Below are 15504 nucleotides of genomic sequence, written 5' to 3'. Positions count from 1 at the left end.
CCCATTGACCAGCGGCGTTACCTAAACCAACACTGCTGACCTGGAAAGACGGGTTGCATAACTGCGTCGTCGCTTGTTACCGAAGATAGCCCAGCCCGTTAGCCATTCTCTGCGGCATCCCCGCAGAGTTGCTCAAGTGACCCTACCCTCACCCCAATGTTTAAATTTAAAACTAAACTAAATAACTTAAATCAAACTCATTTTGTGGCGCTTTACATGCCAAGGGTCTATTTTTGATAAGGTCTCCATGACTTGAAATGGACACCAATAAAAGCATTTGGCAGTCCTTGCGCTAAGCTAATAGCTAACCTGGGACTCAAACCACATCCTCAAAGTAGGGCTAGGTGGGATTAAATTCAACAAAAATATATGGGCGGAATCAAAACACCTGCTGAATGAATTGGGGCGTATCGACTTTGTCAGACGCGGGAATATTTTGAAAGGGAAGTTCCAATTATTTTCAGTCCCACTTGATGAAGTGGAGAGGCTCTCCAGACACCCAGAGAGTTCTTAGCGGCATTAGCCTCTCTCACACTTCGTTAGCCCCTTCCGCCAACCCACCCTCCCTCCCCTTCACCCCTGGATGTCCAATTAAGGGCACTGGTGGCAACTTTCTGCATCCAAATGTGAGTGATGTGCTTTTAGGTCAGGGTTCACACACTTTTAAGGTGACTTTTCAACCTGCAAAGTGATTATCTGAACGTATTTTGACATTTTGAAAAAGCAGGTTGATGATCATTTAAGAATAAGAATGACAGTTTATAAACTACCAAGTACTTTCAAAATCACACACATTTAAGCACTTTTAAATACTGGAGCATTCCAATTCAAGCATTTTCAAGTCCCTGCTGCGAATTAGCGAGAATACGTATGTAAGTGGTCGGCAATGTGTTGGGAATCTCTCGGAGGGGCAGAAAGAACAGCAGCGGGGAAACGGTTAACTCAGTCCAACCGGTGCTAACCAGTCGCTCCACTCAACACAGGACCTGAGGGGGTGCTGCATTTATCAGGCCAGTCCCAACACACACACACACATGCACATGCACACGCCACACACACACACACACACACACGCACGCACACGCAGCAAACTGGCTTGGTCGCATTCACCAGCCTCCTGACTTTTTCACCTCTGCACGCCGGCCTGCTCAGGCAGGCTAAGAACAACACAGCTTAAATATTCCGAATATTAGCGGCGTGACACATGCAAGGCAGTCGCATAATTCCCAAACACTGTCAAGCCTTGTAAAAAAAAAAAAAAAAAAAAAAAATCAAGTTGAATAAATTCAAAGTCTTTTTTCTCTCTCCCTGACATTTTCTTTTCTCTGCTACACTCGCCTCGCACCGGAATAAATTGCTTTATGAATAAATGTGCCTTCTTGTTAACATTGCTGCTTTTGTGCAAATTTGCTCTTGCTCTTCAACTTTATGCCCCGGGGGCATATATTAAAAATACATATGTGGAAGGGGAGGGGGGCAAGATAATGCGTGCACCCACACAGGGCCAATTCGTTAAGGATGTCACCAGTGCGGATAAGACGTCACGCAAAAATAGACCACAAAATGTAAAAGAATAAAATTAAAATAAAAATGAACAGAACTTTGCAAGTAGCCATGTGCATGATGTCAAAAGGTTTTTACATTGTATTCTTATTTGTTATTCCATCAATAGTCAGAGGCAGAATCAACTTGAAGTGCGTTAATGCTCTTATTACATTGTGGGTCAAATTGACCCTGGCTAATTTCATAATCTATACAACTGGTTGTTGAAGTTACACTCATATAAACTATTATTATTGCCACAAAGGTTTATCATGGTGGGTTATCAAATTTTTGGCACACTAAAGGAACAAACTGAACAGGAGGGTTGGTCACCTCCTCACCATTCAAACGTGAGGAGTCTTTCACTCAGCTGTTAATCTATTTCTCTGGAACAGTAATAACATCCCTGGGTCAATCTGACCCGGGGACTGTTTGATGATCAGAAAGGACTGGGCTGTAAACATTGTCGGAAAAAGGTCAAATGAACTCATTACAAGGTGCACTGTCAAAAAATAATAATAATGGGTCAATATGACCCGAGCCACAACAGGCGGATTCGTCTTGGCTGATCTGCTCCATCTAAAGAAAAAAAAAAAAGCCACTTTGGACAAAAAAAAGAAATCCTCGAGAGGATACACGGAACCCCTCAAAGAGACACTTAGTGTGTTATTTCATTCTCTTTCTGGATTAAAAAGGCGCTGTGTTATCTTTGCCGGTTGATCTTCATTTCCCTAATAATACACACACACTAAGAATACCCCTCCGTCTATTCCTCCCTCCCTTCTCTAAGTCTTCACTCTCAGCCCTGCCATCCAGCCTCTCCCAGCCACTCACCCATATGGACGCCGCGCGGATTTAAATTATTTAGCTTGGTGACTTTTTTATGTCGCCTTTAATCTCATTGACTTGCAACCGTCTTTACGTTGTGCACAAATGCTGAATTTTACTGGGATCTTGCGATATTTCAAAAGCCAGTGTATGGATCAGTATGAGTACACACACGCACACACACAGTGGTCCCTGGAGTAGCAACATAACAGATGCACAATGGCCGCCAATAAGTGAACCAGACAGTTGAACAAACAAACAAACAAAAAATGAAAACACAAAGAGCTGCTGTAGGCCACTACTCACATCAAAACTAGCACTCCAGTTCATTAGGCCACACCCCTTAAGAGCACACGCCCAACACACAAATACTACAGTACATCAAGCAATTACGCACTCATTTTCCCACCTCTGCTCATTTCACCTTTATTTGCCACTTATTACTGCAAAAGGCAAATAAAAGGGGCTGTGATGTGGTGGGAGTGTGGGGGAAGTGGTTTTGGTCTCTCGATAAGCAATGTGCACTCATGTCTGAGGAGAAACACTGACAAGACACTTAATGAAGCGTGCACACGGTCGAGGAGGAGGAGGAAGGAAAAAAGTGGGGAGACCGAGCAGAAGCGACACCGGGGAGCACCTCGGCCTTGCACCCCGCCGCCGATGCGCTCTGCTGGGCTCGAGCGAGGCCAGCACGAGGAGGGGTGGAGGCTGGGAAAGGGCCCCGTAAATTCAAATGGACGGGAAAGCGGGTCAAGTCTTAATGAGCCAATGGGAGCATTTATGCAGAAAATGTCTCATTCCGATGGAGGGGATGATTGGAGAAAAAGGGGGGGGGGGGGGGGGGGGGGGGGGGGGGGGTTGTGCGTGCGTGTGTGTGTACCTGGTCGAGAGCCACGGAGGAACGGGTGATCTCCTCGCTGTCTGACTTGGAGCCCCCCTCGCGGTCGTCTATGACCAGGTCAATGGGCATCTTGCCCTTCAAGCAGCTGATGTAGCGGTGGCAGAAGTTGTCGCACAGCTCGTGCACCTGCACGAACAACCAAACAGCAATCAGATGCACTCTTACGTGGAAAGAAAAAGAAAAAAAAAAAAAATTCAATCTGACCCAAAAAGGAGAGCAGTTAATATTCGAGGAACATTTTTTAAATATTCGGGAAAAATAGGACCAGTCACCTGTCTAAATATTCAGTATGCCTACATTAGTACTTCATGAGGTAAAATTGCAAAAAAACTCACTTATTCATCTGTGCAAGTAAGCAAAATAAGAGGAACTTTAAACAAGCTGCAGGAAATTCTTAGAAAAAAAAAGTGTATAACTATAATAAAATATATTAAAATATTAGGAACAGCCCTGCCGCACGCCATCTGCAATAAATCACTCGTAAAAAGTAATCTAACACAAAATTAATGTAGATTATGTTGAAACAAGTTTTTATTAATGCATAAAAATAATTGCAATCCCTGCTCAAATGATTAAGCACATTATATTATTGCATATCTAAAAAAATATGAATATTCTGACTCACTCTAGAGAACAAGTTAGATGAAATGACTTGGAAAAAAAATAATGTAAGTCAGAAGGACACCGGAATATATTCAAGCAAACTTTAAAAAAATAAAACAGTACCAATCACAGGTTGAAATATTAGGTACACCTGCACTCTATCTAATAAAAATCAAGAAATCAAACAAAAACATTAGAAGCAGCCCTTCTGCAGCACAAAGCAAAATAAAGGAAATGGCGCCTGAAAAAATATTACAACACAAAAACAGATTTTATCCCCAAAAAAAAGAAAAAACTGTAACAATCACTGGTCAAAATCCAAAATATTAAGTATCCCAATGTGGCATGTCTTGAGTTATTTAAAAAAAAAAAGAAAAATCAAAGTTTTCAAAGAGTCTCAACCAAATTATTAGGAACAGCTCTCAAACAATAAAACAATACGCAATAAATTACTCACGAAAAACTCATCTTACACAATAACCAGTCAAAATAATGACCACGCTTGACCCGTATTTGCCAAAGTAAAAACATCAACATTTTACTTTCCTCCTCTAAGCCAAAATATTTGGAACAGCCCTGACCCACCACACACTAAAAAACAACGGAGGTGCGTAAAATCACTTAATAAAAATGTATATCACACAAAATGGAGAGTGGATTATCTCGGGCACAAATGCTTTCAAATTTCAGAACAATCAAACCAATCACCGGTCAAAATACGTGGCGCAAAAACTTCCCCAAGTGTGCCAGCCAAATTATTAGGAACAGCCCTCCAAACCACACACACACACACACTCACACCATAAAACAAGCCACAAGCAATTATGCAAACAAACTTTCTAACACAACAGACAAAGTTTACACTCAACCAACACTTTTTAATTCTTTGAAGTGATACCAATCACTGGTCAAATAATTAAGCACACACACAAGAAAAATCAAACTTTACAAAGTGGGTCTAATGTGCAAGAATGTTCTGTTTCTGGGGTCTTTGATGCATGCAGGTGGACCTAATGAGGCGGCCAGGGCGGTCGGTTTCATGATGACTATACTTCTACCTCCCCCCTGCCCCCCCCCCCCTCCCTCCAGGATGGAGATATCCCTGAAAATTGGCAGTGACACGAGGGCTCACACGGGCCACGACGTACTCAACACGCGTGTTAAAAATCCCACCAGCAGCCACCCCTGCGTGACGCTCGCATTTCGTGCACTTTTGGATGCCCCCCCCCCCTCCCTTCCATGTTCTCCTCACAATAACGACTAAGGCAAAGCACGAACAGAAATGGGTCAGAACTGGTCTGGCAACACTGATTAACATGCGCGGGGAGGATAAAGTTGAAAACCAAAACGTGGCGTGATTGATTTGAACGCTAATTATAAGCGACGAGCAAATATATATTTATGCAAATTAGGAACAAGAGATGTTATCCATTTTTTTTCTTACCTTTTCCAGCTCCAGCAGATGAAACCGTAACACCTGAATGGCTTGAATCATCTGCACAAAGGGAAAAATGACACAAATCAAGCTTTTTTTTTCTTCTTTTCGATGACATGCACAGCTCACAAATGTTTCAGTGACTTACCAGATTATCCAATTCTGGATTTGATGAAAATAAAGGTTTTTCTGCACGAATCTAAAAACCAAGGAACCATGTGATAATCATGTCAATGCAGTCACACACCAACATTGCCATTCAGTCCCTCCATTCATTTTTGTCAAAGTTGATTTATTTATTTTTTTTGAAGTGCTTTTTGGCTGCTCGCTGACCTGTTTGGCAAACACGGCGATGTCCTCGTTGAAGGACTCGGACGAGCACACGTCCCCTCCCGCCACACCGGGCTCTCTGGGGGTGCACGTCGCTAATTCACATTTCTCGAAAATCAGTGCAAGCAGCGGGAAGAGGGGGTGCCTACATGGCAACACACACACATTTACAGAGTATAAGCAGACGGTGGCAAATGTCAACGCTGGGTCAAGACGACTGCAGGCTGCATTTGGCCATGCTTCTTTTTTTTTTTTTTAAATATATTGTTTTAGTTTTGCAGGGATTCGCCCGTGGGGAGCCTCCCTGCAGGGATGCATGCATGCATAGTGCAACACAATTCTGCACGTTGTGGGCACGTATAGTCTGTACTGTATAACTTTATGTCACAAAAATACATTTTATGCAAATTGTAAAAAGCCATAAAATCTGAATGAATATGCAGCACCAGTCTGAACGTGACGCATATTTCATTTTTAATGAGCTACGATTAATTAAATTACTAATAGATCGTCATTATTTCCACTTGCTTAAAAGGCTAAAATTATTAGCTAACTCCCACAGTTAAGAATGCAATTAACTTTTATTACAACACGTAAAAGTGTATACTAAGAAAAAAATAATAACGTAGTCAGTCGAGTTTACAAAAATATGCACGGAGATCGACCTTGGTCTCAGCGAGTCTCGCCTGGCAAGCACTCGCTGTCCCCGGGGAAAGCGAGCCGAGCACCTCGCTGAAACTATCGGAAGCCGCCCCCTCCCCACATCGTACCCGTATATGGCGTCCTTGTCCCTCTTGAGCGCGTCGTTGACCGACGAGCCCATGCTGGGGGGCATGGTGTTGGTGTGCGCCGTGTGGGGGTACTGGTGCGAGTGCAGCTGGGGCCCGTGGTTGAGGTGCACGGCCTGCATGGAGCGCGCGCCGTGCGGGTCTCCGTACATGGTGGTCGGGATTCCCACCCCGTCCATCCCGTAGTGGGGCAAGTCTTCGTACTGCACCGGAACGACACACACACGTGCACTGGTTACACCCGCGAGACCCGCACTATTATACTCACAAAATGCAATTATTATTCAGTGTTTCACCTCAATTTAAATTGGATGGATTGTGCAAATTAAGACAACTTTTTGAGCATTTTAAAGCAAGAAAAGCAGAAAGCCGAAGCGGCTGACACGTCAAGTGATAGAATTTAAACAAAATGACTGTTGCGTTTAGGAGTGATTAAAAAAATGCTATAGATTAATCCTAAATTTCAACTTTGTTATACGTAGTTTGGAGCAACGTAAAAAGGGACTCATTGAATTATTACAATTAAATAAGCATATCGTTGTCCCTAAGGCTTCAAATCTTAAAATTGTGCAATAAGTAAACACCCTAGTCACTGATTATTTTTGATGCAAAACGATCTTTGCATTAAACAACGTGCTGCTTTGCTGTGAAGTCTTCAAACTAAAAGTCTTCCGATGTGGATTGAGAAGTTATTTATAAACAACGGCAGCAAATCTCCGGGCGATGAGATGTAAAAACAAGTCAGCGTGACAGATTTTTGCGCACAATGTGCAAATCAAATCATATTTGTCGTCGATATGACTTTTTAATCATACATTTGAGGGAATTTTATTAACAGGGAGAAAATGCGTGTTTGTGTTTGGGGGGGTGGATATCTCAAGTCACGAGACAAATGTTTGAGATTTGTCACCCAGAAAATCCACGCAGTGCTGTCACAAGTCATCTGCAAAAACACGTCCACGAAAGAAGTGTGTGTGGATGTGTGCGAGTGGAAGGGTCGGTGCAATACAAAACCAGCTTGTCTGTGCGTAATGTGGGTGCAAAAAAAAAAAAAAAAAAGACACCAAAAGTAACTTTTTTCTCAAGTCCACGCGTGTTTGGTTGCTTGCTTTGGTCGTACGTACCCTTTGAGCCATAAGCCTCTTCACTGCCCGCAGTTCGTGATTCGAATCCCACTTAAATCCGCTCGGAAGCCAGCCTTGCACGGCAAATTAGCAAATCCAAACAAAAATTGCGAGGAGGGGGGTTACATTTACAAAGAGAAAACATAAAAAAAACTGGAGAGAAAATCCTTTGGGTTTGTTGTTTTGGGGCTTTTTCCCCCTCCAGCCAGTCACCACGGTGCCTGCCAAGTTGAACCCGGCCGGGGAGAGTCGATCCTCGGCTCTCCTTCTCGCTCCGAGTCCCCCCCACCCCCAAAAATAAAAAAATTAATTCAAAGCCTTGGAAGACACCCGGTGGTTCTCATGGCTCGTTTGTCGGCTCCCCCGGGTGTCCGGCGTTGCTTGCGCGGATTCCTCCCCTAGCTTTGGTCCGCTGGAATGAACACCGGCTCGGCGCTCCTACTCGCGGCCGGGAATGAAGCGTATCTCCCTGGGTTCGGCGGCTGCTGGCTGCCCGCTCTCCCGCGGCTTGAATTACTTATGCAAAGACGTGTGGAAGAGCTCAAGAGGAGAAGGAGGAGGAGGAGAAGGTGGGGGAAGAGGAGGAGGGCTCATCATTCTGGCTCGGGGCTTTTCTTAAAGGAGCCGTGTGGCGTGTATATATGGAGATAAGAGGACGAGTGTGCTCGAACCCGGAAGTAGTGCTGGCCATAAACAGGTCGCGACTGTCCGCTGCAAGTGAGGCACGCGTACTTGAAGAATGGAGGGGGTGCGTGGAAAAACCAGAGTCCATTGAAAAAACTCGCCATTTTAGTGCTCCGCAGTGAGCTCGTTTAGGTTCCAAACTACCAGAACCTCGCCTTATACGTGATCGCAAAAGACGCCGAATCAATCGCTGACAGTCAACGCTGCCAAATAACACAAAATATTGCTCTATTGTTGTAAATGATTTGTTTTATAACCGATGCAAAAGTGACATTCTTGCCACCTAACTGGTCTTGTCCAGTCTGTTTCGGTGGCTCGCATTCACTTTGATTCTAAGTTTTCTTTCGCGTTTCCGTGTCACGTTTCGCGGCGTGTAACAATAATGAATGAGTACATGGAGTGTGGATAGATGGCCGAGTTGGCTTAATTTGATGTTAAATCACAAGTGAGAAGTAGTTTGCCAAGTGTCTCCATCATCTCTACCCCTGCCAGTGAGCCGAATGGGTCAGTCCAGTCGGCCGGCGCTCTGGCCAATGGCAGTGGGCTCCTGAAGGGGGCTGTTGGAGGGAGGTGTTCTGATTGGCCGTCTCCATCGATCGATCCCGGAATAATTGATTGATTGGTCCGAGGCCACATTGGCGAAAAGGTGCAAAAGCAAGCACATGATCATCATTATTGTCAGGCCACACTTTCAGTTTATTTACAACATTGTGGCGCTTCTTTATGGTCAGTTTGATTGGGGAAAAGGTTAATAACAATAAACGCATCACTTAAAAAAACGGTGCCAGGCAAATTCATGCTTTAAACGCAACTCCTTCAATTAAATGGCATGCATAATGTCATTTAATTAAACTCAGTACATTTACACAAATACTTACTTCTTTGTCTCGTGTCTTTAAATGATTCTAGAATACTCGATCACTAAGTTGCACTGCACATTTTCTTGCAGCAAGAATTATTCTCATGTGGAAACACGACAGCACACAAGTCCATGTTATGATGCAAAATCGAGGACTTAAAAGTGACGTCATCACAATTCCTCGTGTTTTAAGCCGTGGAATACATGTGATTTTTATACAAATAGTTCGATTTATGATGATATTCAATATAAATTGGAAATCACGCAAAATAAAATAAATGCAAAATATAGCACCAACCAATGACGCCAATATTTCCTTTGTATTTATGCAGGTGAAATTTTGTGATAAGGCTACAGTGACGTCATATTTTTGGGTACAGTATATGTATTTAGTCAAATACATGTGATTTCTGCATGTAAATTCCACTAGTGTCGTCAGCACATTTTCTAGTATATAATTAATATAAAGTGGTAAAATGCAATAAGTGATTTCGGTACCAAGATAGGACTTTGACTAGTGATCACAATTGCCATCAAATGCATTAATATACTCTATATAAATTAGTAAATGTTCAGGTAATGAAGTGTGCAAATTGCAATACCTGTGATGACTAGTTAGTGACGTCATATTTGCCAGTATCATGCATCATTTATATTGTATAATATGAGTATGAGGTGTAAAGTTCAATAAATGTCATTCCTGCATACCAAACCATATGGACTTTAAAATAGTGCACTGCATGACGTCACCGCAAGGCTTAGACGATATATGTATTTATTGATCTGGATAATTATGCTAATATTAATGTGGGGGCGGGTGCGTAAGTTCCAGACTGTTTCTGCGGTGGCTGGAAGTCGTCCATCGCATTCAGCGGGTACTACGGCTGTGAGAAGGCCGGGCTGGGGGCGACGAGACGCGGGGAAGAGGCGTGCGAGGGCTCCTTCTTTACCTTCCTTCAGTCCGCTCCTCGGAGCCGAACAGGACGCACGGACTTTTACGCACATCCACTTTAGTTCGAAATTGGTGAGTATGATTCATATTTGGGATTTTTCTAAAGAATATTAAGTATAACTAACTTGTTGAGATGTACTTTGAGTGTGTTTGTAGTGAAATTTTAGCACAAAAGGGGGTCCTATGAGAAGCTGGCCATTCAGTTAAGTAACGCCAGAGGCATTTTAAAGTCATTAGATGGCTTCAATTAGCGTCTATATAAACGCCAAGCTCCACTTTCGCCAGCCTCGTTTAGGGGGGCTTCGATATGACAGCAAATCAGTTGGACAGACAAAAAGTCACAAATGTGTTGCGTCTAAGGTGTGATTTTTTTTTTTTTTTTTTTTAAGGGGAGGTTGTTTTATTTGTACAATAATCAAAGTAAATGACTTTCAAAGATGTTTGCATGGTCGCCTGACGGAGAAACGCTTTGTGATCTGCAAACATGCAGCCGGACCCTCAAAAACTTGTCAGCATTTAGCTCAGTATTAAATTAAGTAAAATAAAATGAACGAAATATTGACTTTTCCATCTCATGTTCGGTTTGTTTTATATTGAGAGACTAAGTTAAATCAAGCCAAAATAGGATACATCAAGTCAAAATGCCGGTTAACTAAATGTCAATGTATAATTTCGCATTTTTTTTTCAACGTAGTGTTTTGTTTTTAATTGACTTCCATTGATCAACCTTTTAATATTACATAATGTGAGTTTTTAGGTGAAAAATAATAATAGAAGCATTACGTTTGGTTTAATGACAGTGATCCCACCATTTCAATTTTGTGTTTTAAATAATTACAAGTTTAGTTGCATTTTAATCACGCCTGGTTGGCTTCCTTTTGAAGGGTTGAGTGCGAGTCTCCTTTCGCTTCTCATACACACGAAGACTTAATCGTGTGCGCCTCCTAGCGCACAAATTGGAAATGACAGGCAAACAATCCCACTGTAAATATCGTCTGGCCCACACAACCACAATATTAGGTACGCCCGAACAGTCAAACATGCAACGCTCAGTCTTGATAGTTGTATTCATTAATTAGATAGACAGGACACTGATGTATATCAAAAATAAAATCAAGAAAAAGTAGATGTGGAAAAGGATCATTTACAGAGGGTTTTTTCTCCTTATATGTATAATGTTGTGATTCATTAAAAACATGTGTAAAATTGCACTGCGTCAAACTGAAAGCTGTCCCTAAATATTTAGTCACCAACAGTAATTAAAGGCCAGCAATAATAATAATAATAATAATGATAATAATAATGATAATAATAATAACTTACATTTAAATGATGGCTTTTGAGGGAATCAAAGATGCTTAACCTGACTCATGAGGAAATAAAACACAATATACAGAATTTAATATCACATTGGACTAGGCTCGTAAAACCTTGTCATTGGATAGTGAACAATAAAGGCGTCATTTCTGTATTGGATATTTTTACAGGGTGCAGATGTCCATAATGATGTGCCTGGCTCATGTCAATAAACTTTGTTTGTCCTCTGATCTTTAGTACAAATAAAAAAAAAGTCTTAACGGAGCACCTTGTGTGTGTTTGTCTTTTCATTTCAAATGTCAGACATCTCCACGAAGTTAATTTGCTAATCTGGCATGGCGAGAAAGGAAAAAAAACAACATTTTGTGAGGCATTCAGTTATTATGCTTTAATTTCTGAATTCCTAATTCCAAATGAATTGCAAATTGCACACGCAAGCCGTCAAACACGTCGCGAGGTGTGGCGTCATTGATGATAAAGGAGTGCAAAGACAGCAGTGCATCACACCTACGCACACACGCACGCACGCACCTTTAAGGGATTCACATCTGCTTTGCTACACACGCACACTTTTGATTTATAGATTACAACTAACTAAAACAGGTAGTCGGCATGGTGTGAACTTTTTTTCCCCTTCCTTGGTGTTAAATATGTGAGGTGTTATTTGTGATGAGACAACATTAAGAGCAAGCTGTTTTTGCAGTTCTGAACAGCATCGTGACACTATACGCATCTTACCGATGCCATTCTTAATTGGGTTGAACAATGCTGTCACGTATCATCACGTATTTAAAATAAGGCACTGTAATCTATTTGGAGTGAATTATTTCACTTTGGAACATATACTCGAATGAATCGTAATCGGAACAAATTATCCCATATCATATCGCATCGTAAATGGAGTGAATCGTAACATATTTTCAATAAATCGTAATGCATTGCGCGTGTGTTAAATGTATGTTCTCAGTGGTATCATTGGAAGCCGAGTTGCGCCAGTCCTTTTGGGTATCACAATAAAATCCATTCTCACATTGTGGCAAAGACCGATCGGGTCATAGCAGACTGCTGAATCGACCTCACCCATCTCCCTCCCACCCCCGTTGAACATTTGCCATGCTGCAGCTTTTATTTCAGGTGTGCTAATGGACTCACACGAAGATCATCTCTTGCCCCCCCCCCTCCCCAAAAAGTGTTGAGGGCGAGGATAGACGAGGTGCACGGGTGAGGGGTGGTCACACCTCGCAGGGAGGCTGTGAATTGATCAGCACCTCATAGGGAGGGAGCGATGGAGAGATGTGAGAAAGGAAAGTGAGGAAGGACGTGAGGAGAGAGGGTGAGTCAAGAAGAGGGGGAGGAAGCGGAGGGAGGTGTGAAGATTCATCTTTTCATGGCGACGGGTGTGAGTGGCAAAAGCCTGGAGGACTTAAAAAAAAAAAGTCCATTTGAGCTCACCAATAGAAGATCTTTGGGAGACAAGATGAGGAAAAAATAACGATATTGCAATCAGATTGGACTACTTGATCCACCCCGATTTTTTTTCTTCTAATATAAAAATTCCAAAATCATACGATTGCTCTATCATGATGTCATTGGTATCACTGCCAATTATCATGATATCATAAGGCAGGAACGTAGATTTTCTTGATACACATCAATTATCGCTGTATCGTGATACGATTGATATAATTGGAAAAATATCGTATTGTTACTCTACATTCTTTCATTTCACAGATGACGTATTCCCACTACACCAATTATCGCACGACGGCCGTACCGTGATACCATTAGCGATGACAGCCAAGTAATTCCCACTCGTAATACACCGAACATTAAACTTTAAACAGCAAAAAGACTCCCAAAAACTTCAGTTTTTATTGCTGAGCAAGTGACTATTTTTAGTTGAGGGAAAGATTAGTAATTTTCCAAAGCCGAGTAATAATTTCATATTTAAAGCCCCTCTGCTTGACTGCGTAGCAGATGGGTCTTTAAAGCAAATGCCAGATTATTCTTATTTTTGGAACACTGTTTAGCTAATATGAAAATATAAAAATGTAGCGGCGTATTCATCAGCTTTTTACAGCTGTACTATGTCACTGCTTTCATTTTTTAAGACTTAAGTCTTTGTTGTTGTTTTCTGGTTGCTAGAGAACACCCGTTCTTAAACTGAGGTGTGAGCGCCCCTAGGGGACTGAAGGTGGAATGACATTCTGAGTGTTTTGTTTTCTAGGCTGGGGGTGGGGGAGGACGTAACAGGCATTATCTGGAATTTTTTTTAAGATGTGTATGGGTCATAATATTTTGGTTTATTTTAGCTACATGATTGACAAATGTTGTCATTGATCTTTTTTGTATTTGAGATTAAATATGACAACTTCAGATCCATAACTGTCACTTTTTAAAATTCCTGACGGAATAATGCGCAAATCTTAACAATAACAAATCTGCATCTTGTGTGCAGGTGTACCTAATGTTGCGTCCAAAGGCGACCTTCCCCGAAGTTATCTCTTCCGAAGTTCACCGAGAGGTCGTGGGTGACACGATGTCACGCTGACATGATCCGAATGAGGAATCTCACCAAGCGTAAGGGATTGAGTCGGCGAACGCAGCTCAGAACATCTGAGTCGAGGCGGCTCACAAAAGCGGCGCCTGCTGTCAACGAATCCCGCGATTGATTCGTCCTTCCGTTAATTATGACGACCGTCGTTTAGCGTTTGACAGCATCCATCTCGACGTCCTTTGTGATGGTGGCACACCTGCGTGGCTTTAATTGCAACGTTTTCTTTTCGGCCTTGAAATGCCAAACGTTTGAGCCAAAGAAAATCACAAGTTGTCAATGAGAACACCTGGAGAAAGATTTCAATTGTGTTTTTCATCCCAGCTGTTACCCATTGTTGCTACATCTTTTTGACAGAAAAATCTCATTAAAGTCAACAACTGTTGCATTTTTCAACAGAATTAGCCACATTTTTTTGTATAAAGTAACTTCACTCAACGCATCTCTGAGTTAGTACCTCTACTTGACATATCAATAAAATATTTTGGACTTTTCTTTTGCATACGTGTAGGGAAATCTATACTTTAAAATGGTAAGAGTGAGGCAATCAATGAAGCTGCCTCAATCTGCACGTACCTCTTTAGCTGATCAGTTCCTTCTGCATCATTTCTTGCCGCCCTTAGTCTCCTGTGGGATAAGCAAAATGGCTGCGTTATTGTGACATTTGAGGATACACAGCTAGAAATGACAACAGTAACAATGCATATCATCTTCCCTCCGGAAGCTGCAGTATATCGTAGCCACAGTCTCCGCTTCACTGCAACTGCCCATAATCTCTTCTCAAATAAAATCCTGCGTGGAAGTAAATCTCGATGGAGCACTGGTCAGCACGTCCGCCTCACAGTTCGGAGGGTGCGGGTACGAGTCCACCTCCGACCCTTCCTGTGTGGAGTTTTCATGTTCTCCTCGTGTCCGCGTGGGTTTTCTCCGGGCACTCCGGTTTCCTCCCACATCCCAACAACATGCTTGATAGGCCGATTGAGCACTCCAAATTGCCCCTAGGTGTGAGTGCGAGTGCGGATGGTTGTTTGTCTCTGTGTGCCCTGCGATTGGCTGCCAACCGGTTCAGGGTGTCGCCCGGATAGGCTCCAGCATGCCCGCGACCCCTTGTGGGGACAAAGCGGTACAGAAAACGGATGGATGGATGGAAGTAAATCTTTTGTTTGTAGCGGTTCTAAATCTAGACGCCGCATTCAATGCATCCTGTTTTTTTTTGTGTGCCGTTTCTGACATCTGAAAGGTGAAACAGAATACCCAGGCTTGGTCGTAAACGTCCCTTTCCTCTCATTATTCCGACGTTTCTTCAAACCTCCCCCCTGGCAGGGCGCTGGTGGCGCTGTGGAAATGGGATGATAAATCGGAGAGGGTCGATAGCCGATCCATAGTCTCTGTGTTGTTGGCTTTCACTTGAGCATAATTTATATGTCGGCTGATCAATAACTAATCTCGGGCCCGTCGTCCGCACTGAAATAAAGACCAGAGTGATGATGATGGCCCGGGGAGAAGGGTGTGTGGCGGAATGTGAGGGGAATTGATGCACCGCCGTCACACACAAAAATGGATCCAGGTTTGCGCAGCTGAAAAAAA

The 15504-nt window shown here is 42.6% G+C and overlaps 1 protein-coding gene and 1 long non-coding RNA gene across 3 annotated transcripts in view; one reads left to right on the top strand and one right to left on the bottom strand.

Annotated features, from left to right (window-relative positions):
- The window catches only part of meis1b (Meis homeobox 1 b), a 55824-nt gene extending 47629 nt beyond the window's left edge, over window positions 1-8195 (bottom strand). Inside the window, exons 1-6 of one of the 2 annotated variants that reach the window (XM_037271133.1) lie at window positions 7552-8195; window positions 6410-6630; window positions 5643-5784; window positions 5458-5508; window positions 5319-5369; window positions 3251-3397 (exon numbers count right to left, since the gene is read on the bottom strand). In XM_037271133.1, coding sequence (XP_037127028.1) covers window positions 3251-3397; window positions 5319-5369; window positions 5458-5508; window positions 5643-5784; window positions 6410-6630; window positions 7552-7563 — 624 coding nt within the window. In that variant the 5' untranslated portion in view covers window positions 7564-8195. The remainder of the gene's footprint in view (window positions 1-3250; window positions 3398-5318; window positions 5370-5457; window positions 5509-5642; window positions 5785-6409; window positions 6631-7551) is intronic. The other variant, XM_037271131.1, reaches the window with a different exon arrangement.
- A 1613-nt stretch (window positions 8196-9808) lies between these two features.
- On the top strand, window positions 9809-14724 carry LOC119135090. Its single transcript, XR_005100488.1, has 2 exons — window positions 9809-10118; window positions 13822-14724. It is a non-coding gene; the product is annotated as an uncharacterized LOC119135090 (long non-coding RNA).
- Window positions 14725-15504: the final 780 nt, after the last annotated feature.

Source organism: Syngnathus acus, chromosome 15, assembly GCF_901709675.1.
Source record: "Syngnathus acus chromosome 15, fSynAcu1.2, whole genome shotgun sequence".
NCBI lineage: Eukaryota > Metazoa > Chordata > Actinopteri > Syngnathiformes > Syngnathidae > Syngnathus > Syngnathus acus.
Note: the sequence above shows the minus strand (reverse complement) of the source record. Positions and strands in the feature narration are given on the sequence as shown.